The sequence below is a fragment of the Suricata suricatta genome, chromosome 3 (genome assembly GCF_006229205.1).
Source record: "Suricata suricatta isolate VVHF042 chromosome 3, meerkat_22Aug2017_6uvM2_HiC, whole genome shotgun sequence".
In the NCBI taxonomy this organism is placed as follows: Eukaryota; Metazoa; Chordata; class Mammalia; order Carnivora; family Herpestidae; genus Suricata; species Suricata suricatta.
Window position 1 is genome coordinate 152,479,442 of NC_043702.1, and position 25,300 is coordinate 152,504,741.

Genomic DNA, 25,300 nt, shown 5'->3' on the forward strand with positions numbered 1-25,300 from the left:
GGAATTGAAGGATTTCTTCTATGTGAAGTTCTGTTTCCTGCCTGAATTTGGCAGTGTGGTCATCTTCAGAGGATAAATACTATACATGTGAATTTTAAAAAATATTTTTTAATGTTTATTTATTTTTGAGAGAGAGAGAACAGAGGAGGTATAGAGAGAGAGGGAGACATAATGCAAAGTAGGCTCCAGACTCTGAACTGTCAGCACAGAGCCTGACATGGGGCTCGAATTCACGGACCATGAGATCATGACATGAGCTGAAGTCGGACACTGAACCGACTGAGCCATCCAGGCACCCCTTTACATAAGAATTTTAACTCAGAATCTTAGGATGTAAATCATATAGAGCTTTTCTTTATTTCTGTAAATCAAATTTATAATATTTAATTTTTAATCAATTGCAGACTTAATGGAAAATTTAATCTCATTTTCTCTAAGATCCCCACTCACTCCTCCCCTGAGGATAGAATGATTTATAGATTAATCCTTATTTATGATGCTAACATTTTCAGTGAGTGTATAGTTTCTGATGGCAACCACCTGTAACTTTGCTCTGATGTTGGAATCGCTGATTGCTGGTCTCCTCATATTTTTCTCGGTAAGATAAGTTCTAGATATGTTCATATATGCCTCTCACACAAAGGCTTCCCCACCGAATACAGACACACACTAGGCTTTTTCTCTCTCTAATCTGAGTATTGTGTATATGAGGAGATACAAGTCTCCAAAACTTGACCCCCAGAATTTATTCAAATTTTGAGGAATATTCAAATATTCTCACTAGACTTGTGCTACCAACCCTCACCCTCAAAAACATTCCCTGTTTATCTGTCCTTCTGTGAACAGATAATTGTAATTGCCTCAGAGGTTTTAGAAATCAGTTGCTGACCTCTCTTTCCGTGGTACAAGGAAAGAGATGCTAAAATCCATTAGTTTTATTCCCCCTTTAAAACACCTGCTGTGATAGTATAAAGGATGGCAAGGTCAAAGGTTCGAGACGAGTGGAGAGTGTTTTAATGGTTGATTCAGTTGTGACAAAGTGAGGTCTAAGGGCTTCTAGAAGGATGACAAAGTATCATGAGTGCCTAAGTGAAGTGAGTCATAGTGAAATATGGCATCCATCAGGTAGATGATATTATTTTCTTCAGAAGGGGAGAGACATCAACTTTCCACAAATTGATGTTTTAATTAATTTCAAAATTCTAATACAAAAATTCCAAAGGAATTCATTTCTTCTCTTTACTATTGAGTACCTCAAGTAATCAAAAGCCTGAAGCTATTTGGGTTTGCTGTTCCTGCTGCCGCAGGGTATTTCCACAGCTTGTGCACTCACTTTTGTCTTTCTGGTCAAAAATCAAATATCGGGACTTTAGAGTAGCCTTTTTTGCCACCTGGCAAAAAGTTCATACATCCTCCTGCTCCCAACCTTGTGTTCTTTTTCACATCATTTTGTTTTATTTCCTGCGTGGTATTTATCATTATCTTCTTTTCCCCCCATTTATTTGTCTATTTGGTTTTTTTTTTTTAAATAAATGCTTATGTGTAGAAACGTTGTCTCACTCCCTGCATACCCAAAGTGCCTAGGTTAGGTGCTTGTCATTCTGTGGTTACTCAATAAATATTTGTTGACTAAATATAAAATATTAATGGTTCTAATATAAAAAAAGTGGTTGCAAGTCAACAAGAGAATAATAACTCAACAAAATGAGGGGAAAGAATATAATGAGAAATACACAATATTGCAATGGCCAAAATTTCCTTTTATCAGTTTTAAATAAATGTAAATTGCAATAAGGTATTTTTTTCATTTTAAATTCCTAAATATTTCAGGATTTCACAAGTCTTACATTTTGTGCAATGGAGCTAGACTTAGGAAACACACATTTGCACAAATACACAATTTTTTTTATCCATGTAGGCAAAAAATGCCCATGTGAGAAAGAAATAACTTTGAGTTTTAAGGATAAATAATAATATATTTCCTGGTAGCCTGGTTGTATTTTTATCATTGAATGGTCGATTCTCCTACAGATGGCACATGTTTTGATGGATCTTTATGTTTCATTGTTGCAGGTACAGTGGCTATAGACTTGCAAGACACAAGCTGTAGATCAACAAGTGGCCCTACCCTGTCTCTTCCTACAGAGGGAAACAAAGAAATCAGAAGACCGAGCATTGCCCCTGTCTTAGAGGTTGCAGATACATCATCTATTCAAACATGTGATCTTCTAAGTGATCAATCAGAAGATGAAACTACACCAGATGAAGAAATTTCCTCAAACTTAGAGTATGTTTAGATAGTCTAATCGTAAGGTGTACTGGGATTTGTGCTACTTTGAGACATTAATATCCTTACCTTTTGAACATCTTGGGATCAATTTTACGTACTTCTACCAAAACATCCTTCCTATTAGCCAATATCTATGTTATGTAAAAATAGAAAATATTTTAAGACCTCAAATTTCTGGCTTCAACATATATTTCCAGGCTCCATTTTCTTTAAATTATCTTTTATTCTTACAGAAGAAAATACATAAATCAGTATTTTTGTGTGATAAAAATGTATTTTCTTGATTGTATGTTTTTGTTCATTAATTTGAACTCTCTAACCTTTATTTTCTTCCATGTCCATATTGAATTTCAGTTATTCAATGACATGTAATGGAGCTTTTCTCTGTTAAGCTTGCCTTCCATAGCTCAGCATTTCAGCATATTTTTCATATGGTATACATAGATAATATTTTGAATAAATGGTAAAGGAAGTACTAGTTCTCTTTACTCTGCTTCCATAACACATAGGCCCAATGCACATGGTATCAGTCACATTTTAGACTTCAATAGTTTGCTTACTTATCTTCATCACATATTGTATTGGTTTTTTTTAATGAAAGCACAGTGGTCAACAGTCTTGACTATGGAGTCTTAAAGAATTTGTTTCTCATGGCAGTTCCACCTTCTACTGGTCATGTACAAGTGACTTTGATTAAACAATCTGACAGTGACCATATCTATAAAGGAAATATAATTAGTGCCTCATAATGTTCATATGAAGTTTAATTGAGATAATGGAGAAGTGCTTATGACAATACATTGTGCAGATTAAGCATTCAATGAGTAATAATTACTAGGAGGTATACTAGTACTAGTGGCAATGGTAACACCATTCAAATACTGCTCCCAATATCTTTCATATGATAGCTGTTCAATTAACATTGATATTAATGTTGAACTAAAATAGACTGAAATATAATTGAAACTTAAAAAAATCCTTTTACTCCTTCTCACTTAAAAAAAATATTGCAAAGAAGTTTGATATACCCACAGAATACAATGCACTCTCTAAGAAATCACTATTCCTCCAATATATTTATGAAATATTTGATGGGAACAAGGAGGTTTGAGGGCCAGTATTTTCCTAGAAATGACTTAGTGTGCTGTGACTGAAATTCTTTCTTTCCATGTCCTTTTGAAAAGATTGAGAGGTGGAATTTTTATTTTTTATTTTTAGAAAACTGAAAAAGATCTTGAAGTAAAGGTGGAGATTAGCAGGTTCTAAATTTGCAAAATGTGCACCATTTTACCTTCCTAGCTAAAAATGTTTGGAAAACAGTTTAAACTAGGTTTGAAATTTCTTGGTTTAGAAGGCAAATTTTTACTGAGAAAATAGTTTTCATATCTGATAAAGAGATTTTTGCTTCTACTAAATTTTATTTCTTAATAACTAAAGAAGATCTTTTTTTCTGCTGCTACGTTTTGATAGTTTTATTTTGAGAATCAGTATAGCCATGGTGTACTGACTTTTTTCATGAAGTCAACAAACAAATACATATTTTTGATAGTATTTTATGCAATATTCCAACAATATTTAACTTTTGGTGAATGTTTGAGTGATTAAATCAATTGTTTGCTCCTTTGTGATTATGCATCCATGACTAATGAGTATTGATGAAGTAGATTATAATAACTCATTTTGCTTTCAATGTATTTTATAAAAAATAATACTGTTCTTTATAAAAGTCTATCTAAATATTTTAAACTGAGGATTGGCAAACTTTTTATAGTAGGAAACACCTAGTAAATATTTTAGACTTTAAAGACCATATTGTCTTTGCTGTACATACCCAACTATTTTAGATACTAAAAACACCCATAAACACTACATAAAACACTACATAAAATGAAGTTCTAAAGAAACTTTACTTGCAGATACTTAAATTTTAATTTCATATAATTTTTATGTAACATGAAATATTTTTCTTTTGGTGCTTTAAGCCATTTATTAAAAAAACCCTCTATCCTTTAAAATAAAAAAAGTGAATTTTTAATTCACAAAACTAGCTGATGAGTCAGAAATGGTCCATGGGTCCTGGTTTCCATATCCTTATTCTAAATTCTTTCTTATCTAAATGTTTTTGCAACAAAAAGAGTTGCATCTGACTTTATGAAAATAGAGGGGCATGGCTATAACTGTCCAGCTTTGTGTGTTTTATTCAAGGCAACTCAAATATTTCATACTGTTTTACAGATATGCTAAAGGCTACCCACCTTACTCTCCATATATAGGAAGTTCACCCACTTTTTGTCATCTCCTTCAAGAAAAAGTGCCATTTTGCTGCTTAAGACTAGACAAGGTAAGTAAATGTTATTTTCTGCAAAACTGAAATTATGGCATTTTGTAATTACATATATTAAATAATTTTGTATAGTCTTTTGACTAAAATATGTTTAAAGAACATTATCTTTTCAAATATAAATATCATACATAAAATGGTGAATTGTACTTTCTTAACTGAACTGAAAGATTACCCAAACACTTTACTCTTCTACTAAAGTGCCCTATGAGTTAGCAAGTCATCTTTTTAAGGAAAAAAACAAAGGTGCCAGAATTTCAAACTTATGAACTCTCAATATTGAAAGTCTCTCAAAATTACTTTGGCCAAATGGGATCTATTTATATTTCCAGGCATTTTTGCCTCAAAACTTAGTGTGGAATTGCTTGACATGGTAAAATTAGCTTATCTTTGTGTTAGCCACAAAGATTCATTATTGACTAGACTGAAAGCTAATGTCAGGGTTGTGGTTAATCTCTCCTTTCCTAAAGATTTTACTGTAGTTCTTGGTTCCTGCCTGGATGTTCTAAAGAAACCATTCAAAACAGAAAGATTCTAAGAATGCAAGTATTTTTAAATCTCTTTCATAATAAGGCCAGTTGGCATGACTTGTATAAGAGCTTGTTCTCTTGATGAATAAGAAAGCAGATAAAAAGAAGTTTCTCAACTGCCCCTCCCACCTCCCAGAAATTAAAATGTGCTACTAATTCTAACCAGAAATCTTACTTTAAATTTTGGAGTTAATGGCAGTTAAAGTCTGCTTATAGGCTTTGCAATTTGGGCAAATAACTTCACCATTAAATTTCAGTTTCCACATCTGCAAAATGCTTGTGGTTTTAATGTGAGCATCATTGGGTTCTTGAGAGTTTTATAAGTTAGTGTGTGTGAAATGCTTTACATAGTGTCTGGAGTTTAATAAATGACTAATCACTTAATACATTGTTAATACTCTTGCTACCATTACTTTTTTGTATAATAAACATCATGAATCTTGGCTGTTACTGTCATTTTTGAGGAGAGTTATCAGAACAGTAGAAAATTCTGCCTTCATCATTCTGAAGTTTGTGGGTTTTTTTGTTTTTTTGTTTTTTTTTTTTTTTGTAAATCTTCCAAATATTCATCTGGGTCCATTAAGATGGACAGTTCCACCTTTCAATGCCTCTTTTCTTTTGTTCTTATTTTAATTTACTGTCTGCAGTATTTGATAATGCTAACTATCTGTATTTTTGGTAACATTAATAAGTGTTAAGCTTCAGGACTCTCCACCTCTATGGGCCCCTTCAAGGAACTGGTGACTAATTTTTTAAATTTTATAATATTTATATTATTTTCCTTGAAGAGGATTCCCCAAATAACACAAGCTTTAGGCACCACAAAACCTGGATTCACTTCTTGTAACATTTTACTTTTTAACACACAGTTCAAGAGAAAAAACATACTGGGAGACCAAAGAGTGAACATAATTTATCCCCAAGCAGGACAACTGATAAACCTGGAAAGCTAAGCTTTTAGAGATGCAGATTGGTGAAGGAACAACAGAGGGTCTTTTAAAACCAAAGTCTCTGAACTATCTCCTTACCATACAGAGAAGGCAGAGTTTCTGAATGTTGCTGACTGGTTGATGACATCTGGTATTATCCTTTATTTATTTAGCATTAGGTTGGCTGCAGGTGGTGGTCTGCTCCATAAAGGAATGCCTACTTTGCAATTAGGAGGTGGGATTGGGCAGCCAATCCTACTGCATCTGTGAGGTGTGAGTTGGAATTATGTTGCCCAGTTCATTCTGCATCAGTGTCAAGCAGCTGGTTCTTGATCAAAGTTTATCAACACTAAACTCCCTGTTTTCTCCTTGTTTTCCTTTTTCTTGTTAATTGAGCTACTTCTTTTTTTAATTAATGTTTATTTATTTTTGAGAGAGAAACAGAGCATGAGTGGGAGAGGGGCAGAATGGGAGACCCAGAATCCAAAGCAGGCTCCAGGCTCTAAGCTGTCAGCACAGAGCCGGAAATGGGGCTTGAACCCACGAACCATGAGATCATGACCTGAGTTAATGTCGGATGCTTAACCGACTGAGCCACCAATGCACCCCTAATCGAACTACTCCTAAAGTAGCTGTTTTCCTCATTTTATCTCATAAATATTCAAGTTTCTTAATAATCTCAACATCACCTGTCACTCTTCTCTTTCCACAACCTCTTTGTGAATGACCTCATTCCTTCATGTAGTTTCAGATCCAACTTAACATTAGTAAATCTTCAATCATACTTCCCATGAAGGCTTATTGCTACCTCCTTTTTAAAATAATTTCCCCTTTTCTCCATTCTTTTTTATACCTTAAACCTTCCTTCTGGATTCATTTTTCTACTTCCTAGATCACAGCTTTTAGAAATTCTCTTACTAAGGTCCTATTAGTGTTAAATTCTATCAATTTCAGTTTCCCTAGATATATTCTTAGTCTTAAAAGGTAGTTTTGCTGGGTGTCCAATTCCAAGTTATGTGTTTTCTTTTTCTTTTAAACACATTAAGATTTTATTTACTGTCATATGGGCTCCAAGTTGCTATTGAGAATTTGTCCATCTGTCTAGATTCTCTTCCCTGTGGATAGTCTCTCTTTTCTGTCTGGCTGGATTTAAGGTCTTCTCATTGTCATGCATATGAAGCCAGATTTTTATTTATTTATTTATTTATTTCACTGAAGATTTGAGTATTTCATTAATTCTAGAAAATCCTCAGTCAATATTTGCTTGAATGGGGTTTCCTTCTGAGACTCTCATCTCGTTTTCAGGCATCTTGTTTAAAAATTTTTTTGAATGTTTATTTATCATTGAGAGAGAGACAGAGCATGATCATGGAAGGGGCAGAGAGAGGGGAAGACACAGGATCTGAAGCAGGCTCCAGGCTGTGGGCTGTCAGCACAGAGCCCGACGTGGGGCTCGAACCCACAAACGGTGAGATCATGACCTGAGCTGAAGTCGGATGCTCAAGCGACTGAGCCACCCAGGGGCCCCTCAGGCATCCTGTTTAAACATATGGTAGACATTGTCACACTACTGTGCAAGTATCTTAATTTTCCCATACTACTTTATATCTCTTTTCTTCTCACATTCTGAGTAGTTACTTCAACTCTATCCTGTAGTTTACCCCATTCACATGCATCAAATGTGTAATCTAACCCAGCTTTTGAGTTTTTATTGTTAATTGTTGTATTTTTTAATTCTAGAAGAGAATATATGCATTTCTTAAATTTTATAAATGTTTATTTTATTTTTGAGAGCGAGAGACAGAGCATGAATGGGGGAGGGGCAGAGAGAAGGAGACAGAGAATCCGAAATAGGCTTGAGGCTCTGAGTTGTCAGCACAGAGCACATCGCGGGGCTTGAACTCGGGAACTCAGGAACAGTGAGATCATGCCTAGGCTGAAGTCAGAGGCTTAACCAACTAAACCACCCAGGTTCCCCAAATATATGCATGTCTTTTAACATCTGCCTGGGTATTTTAAATAATCTCTTGTTTGTTCATACTTTAAATGTTCTATTTCTTTAAACACAGTAAACGTGTTCATTTTATATTCTGAATCTAATATCAATAATTTGTGGTCTTTGTGAGTCTAATTCTATCATTTATTGTTTCTGTTGACTCATGGTGCCTTGTTCCCAACAGCATTTTGTAATTTTTTATTAAAGAATAAAGATAGAGAATGTTCCAGAACTGTTGATGAATCCACAGAGATTTAACTAATCTCAACCCTTAATGAACAGAAACTCACATAGAGACATAGATAGATGAAAAAGCAGAATGATAAGCAGTTTATCATGCAGATAATTTAGTTTAAAATAACGTTGGCTTAATAATGCTAAGTCTAGTAAGTACCAGCCCCCTAGAAAATAGCAAAATACCCTGAGGACAATAGAGTTTTGATAAATTATTGCTATTGTTTTTGTTGTTATTACTAGTAGTAGTATTATACTTCTGTGTATTTCTATCATTATCTTGACAGCTCAGGTATACGGTTAGATAATTAAGGTTTTGCTTTGCTTCTTTGTTTTTTTTTTTAAACAGAGAGAATCTTTTTCCATATTATTCTCTTTAGATATTCAGTACTTGAAATGTTCAAAAGTTAGTTAATTACTATTATATTTCTGGAAATGATTATCAGAAGTAGATTTTTTCCAGCTTTATTGAGGTAATATTGACAAACATTGCATATATTCAAGGTATATAACATGATGTTTGGCTATACATACACATTATGATAGTTTTTCAGTCTAGATACCGAGATGTCATCTGGCGGCAGGTTCAGTTTACAGGAGAACATGTATCCACACAGATTGCTGTCTTTTCTGTCCCGTACATCATGCTATGCACTCATGATTCACTTATCTTGTCCATGCACACCTTTACTTCCTGAAGCAGGCTGGAGAATGGCATAGAAAGATGTCAATATTTTCAAATTTTTTTATAAAATAAAGGATTTACCAGGTTAACTTAGTTTTACTTTTCCATATATCCTAAATTTTTTCACCAAATTTTAGTGGAGTGTAAAAATGGCATTTCTTTGTATAATTTTTCTTCCCTAGAGTTGCCAGCATAACTACTATGAGGACGCAAAAGCCTATGGATTCAAAAATAAGCTAATTATAGTTGCAGCTGAAACAGCTGGAAATGGATTGTATAATTTTATTGTTCCTCTCAGGGCATATTATAGACCAAAGAAAGAACTTAATCCCATAGTACTGCTATTGGATAACCCGTAAGTATATTTTAAAATACCCAAACAAGACAAAGAGTTTTTAATATTATATCAAAAATAATTTATTTTAATTTGCTTAGAATATTTTAAATCAGATACATTATGGCACATGATTCATTGGGAGATATATCTTGTGATAAGAAAATCATTGACTATGGTTATGTTTCACAAACATTACTTGAAACATCACTGGAACAGCCTGAGCATTTTATTTAAAACTATTTCGCAAGTGGTCATCACTCAATACCAATGGGAAGGACGCCATTGAAATAATTACAGTTATTTCCTTAAGTTAATCAACTAGCCAGAAAAATTTCTGCCAGAACTGGACAATTTTTTTGTCTTTTTAAAGAATCATTAGTTATCTGCTAAGCATATTAATGATCCATTCTTATGTTATAGTATGATACATAATTATAAGTTATTATGATTCTTCCACTGTTAAAACATATTCTATAACATAACATGAATAATTAATGCTCTACCATGTTCACTTATTTTGAAAATGTTGGACTGATATACTTTTGTGAGATAAGACTAAGCATTTCACAATCCTTATCCAAATATAAATGTAGGTCACCGAATGTTATGGTCAAACTCATTGTGTCCTAAAATTATGATATTCCTCTCTGTGACTCAAAATTTGTAGCAGATGGTTCTTAGATCAATACTATATTTTAGGATCCTCCAACTCTCCTCTTAAATTCCAAAGTGATGCAACATTTCAGGATAAACTAAATGAGGCCAAAGTCTGTTGCCTTGTCTCTCCTTTAAAATTTATCAAAAGAAGTTTTTCAAAACAGAAATATCTTCCCACTATTTTAACTTAATTGCACTGTTTATTCTGAATATACCAGTTTCATGACACTCACGGATGCATCCTTTTTAGTATCTTTATTACAATGATAATAAACTCTAAAAATTGAGAACACTCTAGAGGTTTCAGTTGAAGAATTTTCAGGTATATGACTCATTGACTTTCCTGCTTTCACTTTGGCATCCAAGGAAAGATCAGGTAAATTTAAGGCAGGTGTGGGGGAGCAGAAACTTGGACTAGATGTCAGAAGAAATAAAAGCTTAATGAAATAAATCTTAGGAGGATGAAAGTTGGGTTGCAGGATGCCTATGGGAATGGGGTGGTATTAACACATGTCAAAGACCTTGGAATGTATCCCTAATTCTAGAACCTCTCTGGCAGGAGGCTCTAAGTAATTGGCTGAAATGGCACACAAGAAATGCTCATTTGGCCCTGTGAATTGTAACACATCAAGTTTTGGCTCTTTGTGCTTTTGGTGTGTCTGTTCCCTTAGAGATAGTGTTTAAGGCTGGTGCATTTTCAAGTTGATTGCCTTAGAACAGCCCCATCTTGTATGGCTTGGATCAAAGTGGATCAACTGAGGCCTCAGAATACAGAAAGGAAGATAGGAAGAGGCTTGAAAAAGGAGTAGAGCTGTGTTTAGAGCTTCCCTGTAATAAAGCAAAGGGTAAAAACTGACTTTTCCCCTGCTTCACATTATTTCAAGGTAAAATATCTTGTTCTAACGTGTAAATCTAATTGGATTCCGGGAACCAGTTTCAATGTGTGTATATGTTGGTGGTTGTTTTCCCACATCCCCAACAAGTAATACCTGAGACCAGTTGGGTGTCCTACAATTCAAGTCAATTCTGACACTATTGTCTGGGTTAAGGGTTGCACAGGTTGAGTTCAGTCCTACAAGATTACCTCTTCCCTTCAGAAGCCAATCACAAGTTTAGCTTATCACCTATGTTTCTGCCCAACCAACTCTAGACTGGGGGTTCCAGTGACCCTCTCCTTGGACTTCAGATGCTATCACAAGTCCAGGTTGATAGTTAGAGTTCTTTTTTTTAAATTTTAATATTTTTGAGAGAAGAGAGAGGGTGCAAATTGGGGAGGGACAGAGAGAGAATCTCAAATAGGCTCCACTGTCAGCATGAGCCCACCATGGGGCTTGAACCCACGAACTATGAGATCATGACCTGAGCCAAAATCAGGAGTCAGACGCTTAACCACCTGAGCCACTTAGTGCCCCTTTAGCTATACTTCTGACCAACAGACTAGAAATCAGAGTTCCCTACTTAAGTTCCATTAATGTCCTAGAACAACTCATAAAACTCAGAGAATTTACTTCCCGGATTACTGGGTTACTATAAAAAAAAAAAAGTATGTAACTCAGTAGCAGCCAGATGGAGTTGATAAATACGGCAAGGTATGGGGAAAGGGCATGGCATGTTCACGCCCTCTCTGAGTGCACCACTATTGCCATATGTCCACATGTTTACCAACCCAGAATCTCCTCTAACTCCTTCCTTTGGTTTTTATGGAGGGGTAGTACGTGGGTGGATATAATTGGTTAAATCATTGGCCATTGGTTGTTGAACTCAAACCCCTCTCCCCTTCTCAGAAATCAGGGTATGGGACTAAAAGTTCCAACCCTCTATTCATGGTTTGTTTCCTTGACAACATGCCCCCCTGAAAGAGGAACTTTTCAGAAGTCACCTCATTAATATCAACCTGACTGTGGCGGAAAGGGGCTTGTTATGAATAACAAGACACCCATTTCTCTTTTATGGCTCTGAAGTAATATCAGGAACTCAGGACAAGAGAACAAATATTATGACAAAAGATGTTTCCATTCTCTTTCTTCAGGATTTTCCAAGGGTTTGGGCAGCTATGATCCAAGAACTGCAGATGATCTGAATGTCCAAATATATATTTCTTATAAATCATGATATTGCACCTTCCAAAAGAATCCATTTCTCCAAATTTTGGAGTGGTGTTAACTCCATGGAATAGAGATGGATTTTTCTCTTTTTTAATACCTAGTCTTATTAAGTAATCCAGTCTCAGTATCATTAATCCTTTTTTGTCCAGCTTATTTTCCCACTAAGTAGGTGGCAGGGGCTAGAGTTTCTTAATGTGTATACCTTATGTAGATTTTTGAATGGCTATAACAAATCGGTCCCTTTTTGTTTGGTTCTGAATAAACAAGTTGCCAAAATGCCCAATTACGATCAATTGCTTGCTTGATTGATTGATTTGTAATTTAGAGTAATAAAAGCAAGTGGTTGTTTTTATAGTCTTAATTCTTGAATCTGGTCAATCAAAAAAAAAACCCTAAAGACTCTGTTCTTCTTCATTATTGGCAAACTAGTCAGTATTTGAATCATGAGTCTAGATATGGCTTTTGTCAGAGAGTATTTTGTGTGAATGAGACCATAGAGATCCATTAACAACATCAATATATTTTACTTCTAACCTTTGTTCATAATAGTAATAATGGTTGAGCATTTACTACATGTTAGTCATCATACTATACACTTTTATTTTACATTTATTCCCCTTAGAAATATATCTGTATCACACACTGATAATTGATTTATCCTTAGAGAAATGTACCAAGCAGCCTAAAATCTCAAACTTTATAAGTTACAGTGATAACACTTAAATAAACCAGCTTATGGCTCTTGGTTACAATACTCTTATTTTACAGACAAGGAAAAACAGACCAAAGAAGGGAAATGACTATTCTAAGATTAGTTCTAGGATTAGAACCTTCTATGTAATTCATACTTCATTGTTCTTTCAACTTTATGATGTTGCTTAGCTTACAGTTTTTAATATATGCAAAAAACCCAGTATTTGTCAATTCTTTTTAGAAACAAGAGTGTATTTTAACTTTGGATTGTTTTGCACCAAATTTTTTTGCTTTTCTAATAACTTACATTTTGGGATTTAATTATTCCCATGATGTTTTAGTAAGATGACTTTTGTGGGGGTTGAGTTTTCTTTCAAACTGTTAGGATGAAAGTACATGCCGTGAAGTTTATTAGCTTCCTGAGTACTTCCCAAAAGTGATGTCTAACATTTTTATTTGTTGTCCTCTGCTCTTCTGGCCAAGAATCAGGAAACGAAAACTAAACACTAATAAATAATGTTCCAGGAAGTTTTATGCAATCCTTTTTTTCAAACAATGAAATGTTTGTCCTCTGCCATAACTAATATTTTGTAATCTATCCTACAGTGTTACAATGAAATATGATGCTTTTCTTCTTAAAAAATATTTCCATGTTATAAGAATATGTATGTTAAGGATTGTATACACTTTTATGATTATTATTAGCTTAGGGGGTTTTGACTTTGTTTTAATTCACAGGAGTGTTGCTGAAAATAATATTCAGTACATGGCTATTTTAGCTGAAAGAACAATTAATTCAATATCACAGAAATAAATAATAAAAGATGTCATATGTATGGGATTTTAAAATATAAATTAAATTGGTAATATTCACAAACGTAACATGCCAAAATAAGTTTTCATAATGTGTCCAGATAGAAGGCCTCGTGGATCTCATCTGATAACTAAATGAAACCCGTCTTGCTTTGATACGGCATTAGAGCTGATCTCCATTCTGATTGGTTGGCCATCGGTTCTGTTTGGACTGTTGTTGTGCTATGCTGGTTTTAAATATTGCAACTACCACCACAACCTTCAAAGTCATCTAGTCATGTCATAATACCATTTCATATAAGATACAGAGATAATAGCCAAAACTTTGGAATATATTACCCAAAGCTACACAGAGTTGAAGTGCAAGATTCAGGTTTATGTTCTGAATTTTTACATCTTATCAATCTCTTTAGTACATCGATCTTCCTTTCATATATAGCAGCCAGTAAATTCAGCTTATTTTAAAATCAATGATAAATTGTCTGAAATATCAGAGACCTCATTAAAGACATTCAAACTTTGGACTCATATGGATCTGAGATAAGGTCTAAGCTTACTTCACTTCCTGATAAGCCTTTTGCATGTTATCAAGTATCTCTAAGCCTCAGTTTTCTAATGTGTAAAATGAGGAGGACATTTATCTGAACTAATTTTGAGACTCTGTAAGACCATGTGTATGAAGCACTAGTGCAATATCTCACTTAGAAAAGGCAGTCAAGGAATGTCATTTGTCCCCCTAGTACCAGTCAAGAAAATGACATTGTCACTATTCAAACTGATGAGTCGATTTGGGTGAAACCCAATTAACAAAAAAGGGTAATTTATTTTAAGCATGTAAATGAAAGTACTTACACACTTTTAAGAAAAAAATAAACTATGTAAGTACAGAATTGTGAAATGCTGACAAAATAAACTGTCTCACTACATTCATTTCTGAATTTGAAATACAGAAATTAAATCCATCACAGTTATTAAATGGGAAATAATGATCTTCAACTTTGCAAATCTATGCAAATCCACAAACTTTTTCACTCCTTAACAATCAGTAGCTAATTAACATTTTCATATAATGGCAATTTTTAGAATGAAAGCTCTTGTAAGAATATGACATTTTAGACTCATAAAGTCATCTTTCTTAATACGATTACAGTTAGATTGTCGATTAATGATGTGCTCAATTTTTTTCTGTTTACTAACATAAATTACTTCGGTGCTTTTTGAATTTTAATTTCTTTTATTACTATTTAGATACAACGTGTTTTGTTTTGGTCTGTGCACATTTATTTTGTTCAAGATCTCTTTTTCTGTTACGTTTGGTTTTTCCTGATTTGAAACAGTTTTTTATATATTAAGCAAAGAGAATCTGTGAATTTTGGATAAGTAACACATTTTAAAAATGTTTCTTTTTGAGAGAGAGAGGGCGAGCAGGGGAGGGGCAGAAAAAGAGGGAGACAGAATCTGAAGTGGGCTCTGCGAAGATAACAGAGAGCCCAATGTGGGCTTTGAACTCGCAAGCTGTGAGATCATGACCTGAGCTGAAGTCATGATTAGCCAGCTGAGCCAACAAGGTGCCCCTAAGTAAACTATTTTTAACAGGTGTTTCTTTTTTGTTAAATTTTGTGATGAGTTTTAGAGTTAAATCTGCAATTATTTTCACTTTTCCATAATGTAATTTCTAACATAGATATAGGTCTTCTCTATTTAACATTCAGATAAAAAAACCCATGTATTTTATCCTATAGTATTGATGGTTTCATTTTCCTACATTCCATTCTTCACCTGTCTTTTGTTTAGGGTGCAGGATAAGAAAGGGACATTTCCTCTTTTTATTAATGTTTTATGTTTTTGCTTAGTGTCTTTCAATGTAAAGGTTATGGTTGCCAATTAACTTTCAATAATTAGAAAGATTAGTCTATTAAGAGCCTATACTATCATTTATATCACTCATCAATTACTAAGCAATTTTGTGACATGAAAACTGTTGCCAATTTATTTTAATGAGCTAACATAGTACATGCAAATATACAATTGCTATGTTCTTTATATTTCAAGTTTCCTTATAAACTAACTTAATCACTAAAAGTAGTAGATGAATCTATTATTCAAGTTACATTTTGCAAAAAGGATGGCATATAAGACTCTCATTAGATATGCTCTATCAAGATTATATATTTACTAGGTTTCACGGGCTTGATTTACCTTGTAACATAGCTGAATTTGTGTAAGGATGAACCAAGCTTGCGCAGTGCAGATGCTAACATAATTTCTAAAGATGTAGAAGGTCGCTTGCATATTGTAAATACACATTCGTGACAGAATTGCATGTGGCTAAAATTCATGAGTTTCCTAAAACAAGGCGATAATTTTGATGTCTAAGTAACTTTAATGATTCCTACTGGACAAAGCAACAAAACACAAAGGCCATATTTTTAGTTTTAACTCTAACTAGGAGCATTGGCATAAAGTAAGGACTTAATTTTTGTCCCCAGTGACCTCAGCACTATTTATTACACAGATTTTCAGTATTTTTTTTTCTTTTATAGTTTATTGTCAAGTGGATTTCCATATAACATGCAGGGCTCATCCCCACAAGTGCCCTCCTCCATGCCCATCACCCCCCTTCCTCTCTCCCCCTCCCCCATCAGTCCTCAGTTTGTTCTCAGTATTCAACAGTCTCCCATGGTTTGCCTCCCTCCCTCTCCCCAATGATTTAAATTTTCAGTATTTTCATTAAGTTGAATTTTTCAATAACATTATTTACTCTTGCTTTAGTAGACTTTAGAATAGAGAAGATGGCATAAAGAAATTGAAATGATCTGAAATTAAAAGAATGAGTCAGATTAAAAGTGTGGTTATTACAGCCAGGGTATGTTTCTGCAATTAATAAGGAAGAATTACAGATCCATCTCTGTCACAGAAGTATTTGAGCTATTCACTTTATCTGAGTGGAACTGCATAGGAGTAAAGAGATGAAACAAAATAACAACCAAAGAATGATTTTTCAGGCAAAATGATTTTTTTATACCACCGCAAAGTCTCAGTAGGGCCCCAGTCTTGCGGCCCTTATGGCCTCACTCCTGCTTCTATAATCACGAAGTAGGGGAGGAGAGACACGGAGGCATTGAATCGGCAATGAGAATGGCGCCCCGCAGCAGTGCTCAGCCAGCACCAGAAGGTGCTATAAAAGACCGCTACTCAGAGTGTATATTGTTATAATATTTGTCAAAAAGAACACGCATTATGAACTTTTAAAAGATCTATATTTTGTGATTCGCTAAAATCCTTCTATGAATATTTTGGCATAAATGATTTAAAAATTAATGCTAGAAAAACGTCATCTAAAGATATTCATACCGTTATATATGGTATATATATTATATATGGTATATATATATTACATATATGGTATATACATATGGTATATATATATAAAAGTAAGATATTGGAAATAACTTGTGACTTCATTGTTAATAATATAAAAGTGCAAATAATTTACAAATTAAGGATTTTTAATGTTAATTGTGGTACAACTATAATATGTAATAATACAGGCCATTTAAAATGACTATGAAGAAATGTAATGTTGAGTTGAATCAACATTACAATAGTCGTATTCTTTGGAAGAGTGTCTTTTTAAGCATTCTTTTTCTTTAGAGTTAAAGTGATAAGAGGATGATCAACAGGAAGAAAATAATTCAGGGAGGAAAGTACTCCATCTAGCTGGGATATTATAGATGCTCTCCTTCCCTTTTCCTAGAATTTCCCTCTCCTTCTCTTTTACTGGCAGACATCCAAATTAAATACCATCTGTGAAATGATCTCCAATTCTGCCTTCTGAGTGCAAGCTATTGTTTCTTTTTTCTCATTAAAACATATATTGTAATTAAGTGCTTTTGTACATGTCCCCAAAACTGTATTTTATATAATACAAGATAACATGATATTCTTTTCTGCATATGCCTTAGTATACTGAAATTTCTACTATACAAATATATGGGTACATATATGCTGGGTGATAGTTGCATGAAAGAATTAATAACTTTACAAAATGAATACAATAGATTAAGTCATTTCTAAGGAAGCATACAGGTTTATGATTCTTTCCCCAAATACACATATAAGTAAAGATTTTAATAAATATTTGCTCAACAATACATATATGGAGTAAGTCAATTATTAAAAGGTGAATTTCATTTTAATTTTATATAATACATATGTTACATGGGTGCATATATACTATATTTATTTATTAATATGCTGATATATTAAAGGGCATGTTGTAATTGTGTCTATCCCTTAGGGAAGGTGCTCTTAACAAGCATGCTAATTTAGTTCTCTGTGCTTCGGGCCATCCAAGAAAAAATCATTAATTTCTCATTTACAATTTTTCCTCTGCATGAATAATTATTAAACTCATTGATAAGACTTTTTAGTCATAATGAGAATATTAATTCAGTATTTTTGTAGAATAATGCCATAATGTTTCTGATTTAGAAAGCAGAAATACAACTTGTTTTTATAATATAATAGTACATTGTATTATTCATAACAAGTACAAGTGATATTTTCTAATTAATGGTAAGAAAAAAGGCACTTAAAATTAATCTTGTCAACAGTGTTTAGTTTTGGAAATGCAAACTAAGTCAACTTACTTCCTTTCCCTAGAAGCGCTGCCACTGTTGTGACATTGTGTTTCATTTTGTAACCCATCTGCTACTTAGGCCAGATATGCATTTTCTGGATGCAATCTGTTGGTTTCCAATGGTTTACTACATGGTGGGCTCTATTGACAAGTAGGTGACAAAATCTTTGGCACACTAACTAGTGTGGTGTCTGTGGTTGTCATGTGCTGTGCCCTCGTGTTGCATGATGAGTGTAATTTGCCATTTCAGTATTGCAAATATGGTGTATTTTGCATGCAGAGCTTATGTTCTCGTGTTATACATCTTGTATTCAAACTTCTTAAGCAGTAATCTGTTGTTGATTTAAAACAAATCTTGCTGCATGAGAATTTTGCCACTTTTGTTTAGTTTCTAAAGCTATTTTAGTTTTGTGCTGTCTGTAGCAATAATGTTATTACTAAGGGCAGAGAGATAGAGAAAACTTAAAGGTTCAGTATTGCGATGCACTGATATAATTATCATAACTTCTGGAAACCTTCAAAATAATTTTGAGATGCTCGTTTTAAGCCAGATTTATAAACTGGAGCATTTCCTTAAGAGTTTACTTTATTCTAGTAACATGTTTCAGTCTATATATATATCCTAAAAATGTGTTAATTAAAAAGTCAAATGTGGGCAGTATGTTAGTATTAAAATACAAATTATTTATATGCATGAAAATATTATAAGAAATATAAAAACTAAAGATCATAGAACTAATATGCATATAAAATGTGTTAGCTATCCATTAAAAAAAGTGTCTACCAGAACCGTCAAAACAAAATGCTAAAAGTTATCAATTAAGAACTTTCATGCTTACGATGTGTCCTTCAAATATTGAAAAAAACAACTCTTGTAACTTTGGAAGTCTTATTGGCTGTTGGACATATTAAAGACCAAACTGACTAACTTATATTTAGCCTCTAGTCTACATTAATATAATTTACATGATCAGTTATCTTAATACTAACCAACTAACTACGATGTAGTTAGATGCACTAAATTACTATTTTAATCCATGAATGTAAATTCGACCTATATTTTATCATTAGTAATATTACTTTGAAAGTATAGTATTCTATTAAAATTCATTAGAAACACAGGATATTTCAAAGATGAATAAACCTCCCATCTGTCTTTGCTGCTGTAAACTATGAAATGAATTCTTCCCCTACAAACGTGTTTATGTTGAGACACAGAGGAACTGAGAAGGTCAAATTCCTATGAATGGAGAAAAAACAGGATTGGCTACAAGTGATAATTATGGAAGCTGGGTTGGGTGGTTGAAATATGGAGGTTCACTGTGTTATTCTCTTTGGCTAATGTTTGAAATTGTCCTAGAAAAGCAGACACACCTTTGAATGATTTACAACACTGACATACTCATACATTCACATTGTAGTTCTCCCTGAGAAGGAGACTTCGAGAAGTGTCAAGGGAAGTGGTTGCCAGCTGAGATGATCTTTTTTCATCAATATTAACTTCTATCTTAGTCAGCCATCTGGTGGCTGAACTGTATAAAGCAACCGTGCTGAATAAAAGATAGGCAAGTGGCTTTGCAGATAGAATAGTGTGGAAAAATCATGATACACATGACATTATAAGAATAATTTGGTAGCATAATAAAAAAATTAAAAAGGAATAAAATTTAATATTAAATGCACATAAGGTAAATTATTCAAAGTTAAAACATGAAGAACAAAATGTTTCTATGTGTTTCTGAAATGCTATTCCAATTTTATTTATTTTCTATAGATTTAAACTTGTATTTAATCATAATTACTAAAATCATTTGCCGATATTTTGAGTATGGAATTAACTGATACATACAGGTATAGGTAGCTATTAGCTATTTAGCACAGGTATGTGTAGTGAAATTTTTGTCAAGTTTCAACTTCATTGATTTATTACTGATGAAATATTCATTTTTTCTATCATAACTTGTATCTGTATATCCATTTCCAGTCAAACTTACCTTCTTCCACTTTATCTTTTCCTCTTTTTATGTAGATAATTACAATGGAGGGATTTTTTTTTAATTGGGGAGAAAGATTTTAAGAGCTGACATTGAAAGAGACTTAAAATGATAATAAGGTGAATTGAAGGCATATAACTTGAGCATCATTTTTATGGCCCGTAAGGGTCTATATCACATTAACTTTATACCTACTCCTTTCTTTTTTTAAAAAAATGTATTTTAATAGATATAAGAACAATTACGAATTTCTTAGTTAAAAGGAATATCCAAATAAAGTATTTCTGGGGATTTAAACTTGATCATCATATTGATTGGATATTATGGTACTGGCCCCTCCTACCATAGGACATTTATTTGGACTAAAGTTGTTTCCACAGTTTTAGCCATAAAATCTTTGCCACAGAGCATTGTTCCTGATTCAAGCAAAATATTTTTTCTGAACTACTTCTGAGGATCTTGGACTCAGAGCTTTGGTAATATTCTCTCGCCTCATAACAGAATAAGTCCCGCCTCATAAGAGGAAAATAAGTTCATAAGAGGAAAATAGTTCTTGCTAACGTGATGTGGCTAATTCAACCTGTCACACACTTAGAAAAGATCCTCAGGGAACTCCCCTTCAGCTGAAGCATTTAAAAGAAACTACTGTTCTTTAAGGTCCACACTTCTCATTTTAAATCAGAAGATGTAGAAATCAATTAACCCAATTTCTTCTCTGTCTTCAATCAACTTTGTACAAAGACATTCTTATACACATTCAAGTTTAGTCTCTTTTATCTAATTCAGTCCTATTTTTCTAGTTTGTAAGAAGCAGAGGCAGTGAGATAATGGTTCCCTTGTTTCAGTTTTACTGGTAACATTTTCTTTTAATTCATTGGGAAACTGCTAGTTTTTTTTTTTAATCAGTGATGGGGAGAAAACTATTATAATTCACAGGAACTTGTATCCTAGTTTAGCAATTATTTCATGCAACTAAAGAAATTAGGTTGTTCAATCAGTTGCTCAAAACCTAAATGGTAAATGTAAGTTTGAATACAGCTGATATTTACATATTTTTCATGCTTGTGGCTATGTAGAACCAATTATTACACACAGCTCTCACAAAGAAATAATGCACATTTGAGAATATTTCACAGCTTAGTATTTCTTCATTGGGCCAGGCTATCTAGATAATATAAGTATTCATCTCTACTCTTACCAAAAGTACTATAGGATTAAAAAGATAAATGTCATGTTTTTGAAATAGTGTGCTAACCATAAAATCAAAGGGCTAATATGCTTTATTTCTATTTGATTGCAAAATGGATGTTTTCCATGTTTTAGTGATATAATTAATATATTTTACTGAAAAATTTCTTAAAGCATAGTGCTTTGAAACAGCTATGATCTGATGAAACGTAAACAGCTCAAAACTTCAAATTATTTCATATCAGTAGAGAATATATTATAATCCTCATTAACATCTACCAGGGCAAACTCTGTGAAAGCCCTCTCTGAGGGTCACCGATAGAAGTGCAGTGGGTAAGCAAGCGCTGATCTTAGTACTGTGATTTATTTATTGAAAGTCTATTTTTCTCTGTTGATTTTATCAAAGCCTAGATGATTTACTCAGGTGTGGAGTGACTTTCGCTGCCAACATGGTGGTTGTGGACAAAGAGAGTACCATGAGTGCCGAGGAAGACTACATGGCAGACGCCAAAACGATTGTAAATGTGCAGACCCTTTTCAGGTAACTGTCTGAGTAGCTCTGCCCTGTTGTTTACTTACTGCTAAATATCTGTGATTATTGGACTCTGATATAAGGAATGAACATGAGATTCTTACCCTGAAGTTAGGTTCATTCATTTGATCGAAAAACCAATACTTACTTAACATCTAATGTATGACTGGCACTATGTGTTTACTTTTTAAAATTTTTTTGAGATTATTTATTTTGAGAGGAGGGAATGGGACAGAAAAGAGGAAGAGAGAGAGAATCCTAAGCAGGATTCCACACACTGTCCGCACAGAGCCTGGGCCGAGGCTCCAACTCAAAAACTGTGAGACCGTGACCTGAGCCAATGCCAAGAGCTGGATGCTTAACCGACTGAGCTAGTCAGGCAGCCCACCATGTGTTTAAGTTCTAGGACAGTATCATCAGTCTTTTAAAAATAAACAGAATAATAAATCTTTTTTTGTATAGTTTAATATAACAAACTCTAAATCCTGTGTTGTTGTAGTCATGATCTGTGACAGCCCATGTTCTAATTTCAATTTTATGCCTGGCAGTGGCTAAAAGTATGCTTTTACAAACTGGATTACTAAGAATGAAATGTTGTAAAACTTGAACAGGTAAGTTACCCATGTTAGGAGCCAAGTCATAACTCATCCAGATCGGAATTTCCATTATGGTTATCTTTGGGTAAGAATGAAAACCAAATCCATGCTATAAGCAACATCAAAATCACTTGCAAATGATGACATCTAAGTCACTTGAATTTCTTTCTGAAATCATTTTAAAATTTAAATATCCAAAAGATCATCATTTCAGTTTTATGAGTTTTGCACAAGGCCAAAGGACATATCTGGGCTACCAAATTATGGAGTCAAATGAAACAATCTGAACTCCATCATCAAACCCCATCACTCCACCTTTGTAACTTTCATATTGTAGCAAAGCACATATTGAGAGTAATTATCAATTTATAGTTTGAGTTCAGAATTCAGAAGAGAGAGGCTAGATGTGAGTCCCACTTAAGGTGATTATTTACTATATGATATTAGGCAAATTACTTTTCTTCTCTAAACCTCAATGTCTTAATCACAAAGTTGATTTGAAATTAAAAATATATAATGCTGTAGCACATGGCTGGTAGTTTTCAGTTTTTCAGTGAATGTTTGCTACTGTAATATTAGCACTATCATGATCACTTCCTTTTTTTAAAAAAAACCATTTATTTATTTTTGAGAGACAGAGAGAGACAGATCATGAGCAGGGGAGGGGCAGAGAGAGAGGGACACACAGAAAATGGAAGCAGGCTCCAGGCTCTGAGCTGTCAGCACAGAGCCTCATACTGGGCTTGAACCCACAAGCTGTGAGATCATGACCTGAGCTGAAGTTGGACGCTCAACCAACTGGCCACCCAGGTGCCCCAATCATGACCACTTTCATGTGACAGAGTGGAAAAGTCACAGACCTTGGAACAATATAGCAACAGACTTGATCTGGCACCTCTATCCCGCAGACCTTAAGTATATTTCTTAACTTCATAGAAATTCAGTTTCCCTCATCTATAAAGTTCATGTGGACAGTAGTTAACCCTTCTTGCAATGTTAATGAAGACTGCAAATGAGGTTTATAAAGAGTCTATCACCGCATCTGGAAAATTTGCTCTGAACTTGCATAAGAAGGTCTTGTTCCAGAAGAAGAACAAATGTACCCTCTAAAGTTACTGTAATGTGGCAGTTCATTAACTGTTCAATAACTAGTTATTGAGCTTTCTGAAATAGTACAATTAAAGGGAGAATAGCACATGTTTAAAATATGACAGATATGTAAGTAATTTTTTTTCTCTAGAGAATGCAAAAAGAAATACAGGGTAGAAAATTAATTTAGAAAGATGAGATTTACAACCAGTGAACAAAGTAACATGAAGCATTTTGATTCCATGCATGGCAAAAGCTAGTTATATTTTTAATGAGAGGATTCTCAGTTCTTTTGATTAAACATATCATTTTAATTTTCAACTTATCAGGAATTTAAGTTTATTTCTATTATGGTAAAGTTTCTGTTGACTTAATTTTTATTATATATACTATGAATGAATTATCTTAATTTTAAGATAATAATAAATAAATTATAACAAATCCCAATCTTACTGAGAGATGTGAAGGTTCTAATCTTTTAAAGCTAACTGATCAGAATAACTAAGAGTAGATATACATATAGTGGCATTATCATTACTTACCTAAGTACATAACAATAATTTCTAGAAAAAAATGTCTGTCAAACATTTTTGAGGGGATAATCCATGAGCTCCTAATCTAAACTCATGCTAACTAGGCTAGTCGTATATAATAAAGTGCAAAAGTAAGACACAGATAGAGCCCCATGATGTACCAAATGCTATTTATAAAGATAAATGACCAAAATCATGCATATTTTTTAGTTTCATTTTATAGGTGCAGTTACCTCCCTTGAGATCACTTCCCCACATTCCTTGAAGATTTTAGTTCCTGATTCACTGTGACTCTAGAAATCCTGCTTCTACCATAATTCTTGATGTCAACAATCCTACATAGATGATCTTTTCAGTATTTTCACTTAACTACCTATTCTTATGGTCTTAGCCTTTACCTTGAAGTAACAATGATTTACCCTCCTTCTTCTCAGTTTCGTTCAGTTCTCTGAGTACTACTACTCTGAGTACTATTGGGGGTATTTCATCTAATACCCTCATCTTAACAGTCTTTTGTTTCTGCTGGAACTCACTGTCCCCTGGTTCTGCTACCTTTTCAGTGTCCTGAGTCACCAGAGGGCTTTTCTTCCATGCTTACCAGATTAAGTTCCAAAATCAATTATGATAGTCACACCTGTGCTGAAACCCTAAACAGATAATTACTGATCATCTACTGTGGACTGACGCCAGTCTTAACTCTCTTGTTTCCCTCCCTCCCTCCACTCTCAGTTTTCTGTCCTTTTGGTTTCTCAGCCCATTAGCTTACATGAAATTCCTTAGAGACAGATCACAAAATTCCAGACTTAGGATCCAGTTACCTTCCTAAGTGGGCAAGAGGCAGTCAGAAATCCAGTCACAGTGGCTGGTTACCAAGCTATTTAGCATTAAAGCTCAGGCCTCCATCTCTAAGAGACCACTGAGTATGTGTAAGTGAATAGTGTTAAAAATGATTAAAGAAGGCTAGTTAAGTGATACAAACAGACGTTATTTAACATTTCACGAAGTGGGCAGTCTCCACTCTTAAAGGTCTAAACAACTACAAAATGGGGTGTGAGGCAGGAAGAAGAGTAAGGAACAAGAAAGAGAAAAACAGAAAATGAATAAGGAGCAAGGAAC

General features: G+C 33.8%; 1 protein-coding gene across 3 annotated transcripts in view; it reads left to right on the plus strand.

Annotated features, from left to right (window-relative positions):
- The window catches only part of KCNT2 (potassium sodium-activated channel subfamily T member 2), a 340,818-nt gene that overhangs the window by 240,866 nt on the left and 74,652 nt on the right, over positions 1 to 25,300 (plus strand). For 2 of the 3 annotated variants that reach the window (XM_029933173.1, XM_029933174.1), the window contains 4 exons: positions 2,074 to 2,287; positions 4,526 to 4,631; positions 9,188 to 9,360; positions 21,841 to 21,975. In XM_029933173.1, coding sequence (XP_029789033.1) covers positions 2,074 to 2,287; positions 4,526 to 4,631; positions 9,188 to 9,360; positions 21,841 to 21,975 — 628 coding nt within the window. Of the gene's footprint in view, positions 1 to 2,073; positions 2,288 to 4,525; positions 4,632 to 9,187; positions 9,361 to 18,331; positions 18,404 to 21,840; positions 21,976 to 25,300 lie in introns of all 3 variants that reach the window. The other variant, XM_029933172.1, reaches the window with a different exon arrangement.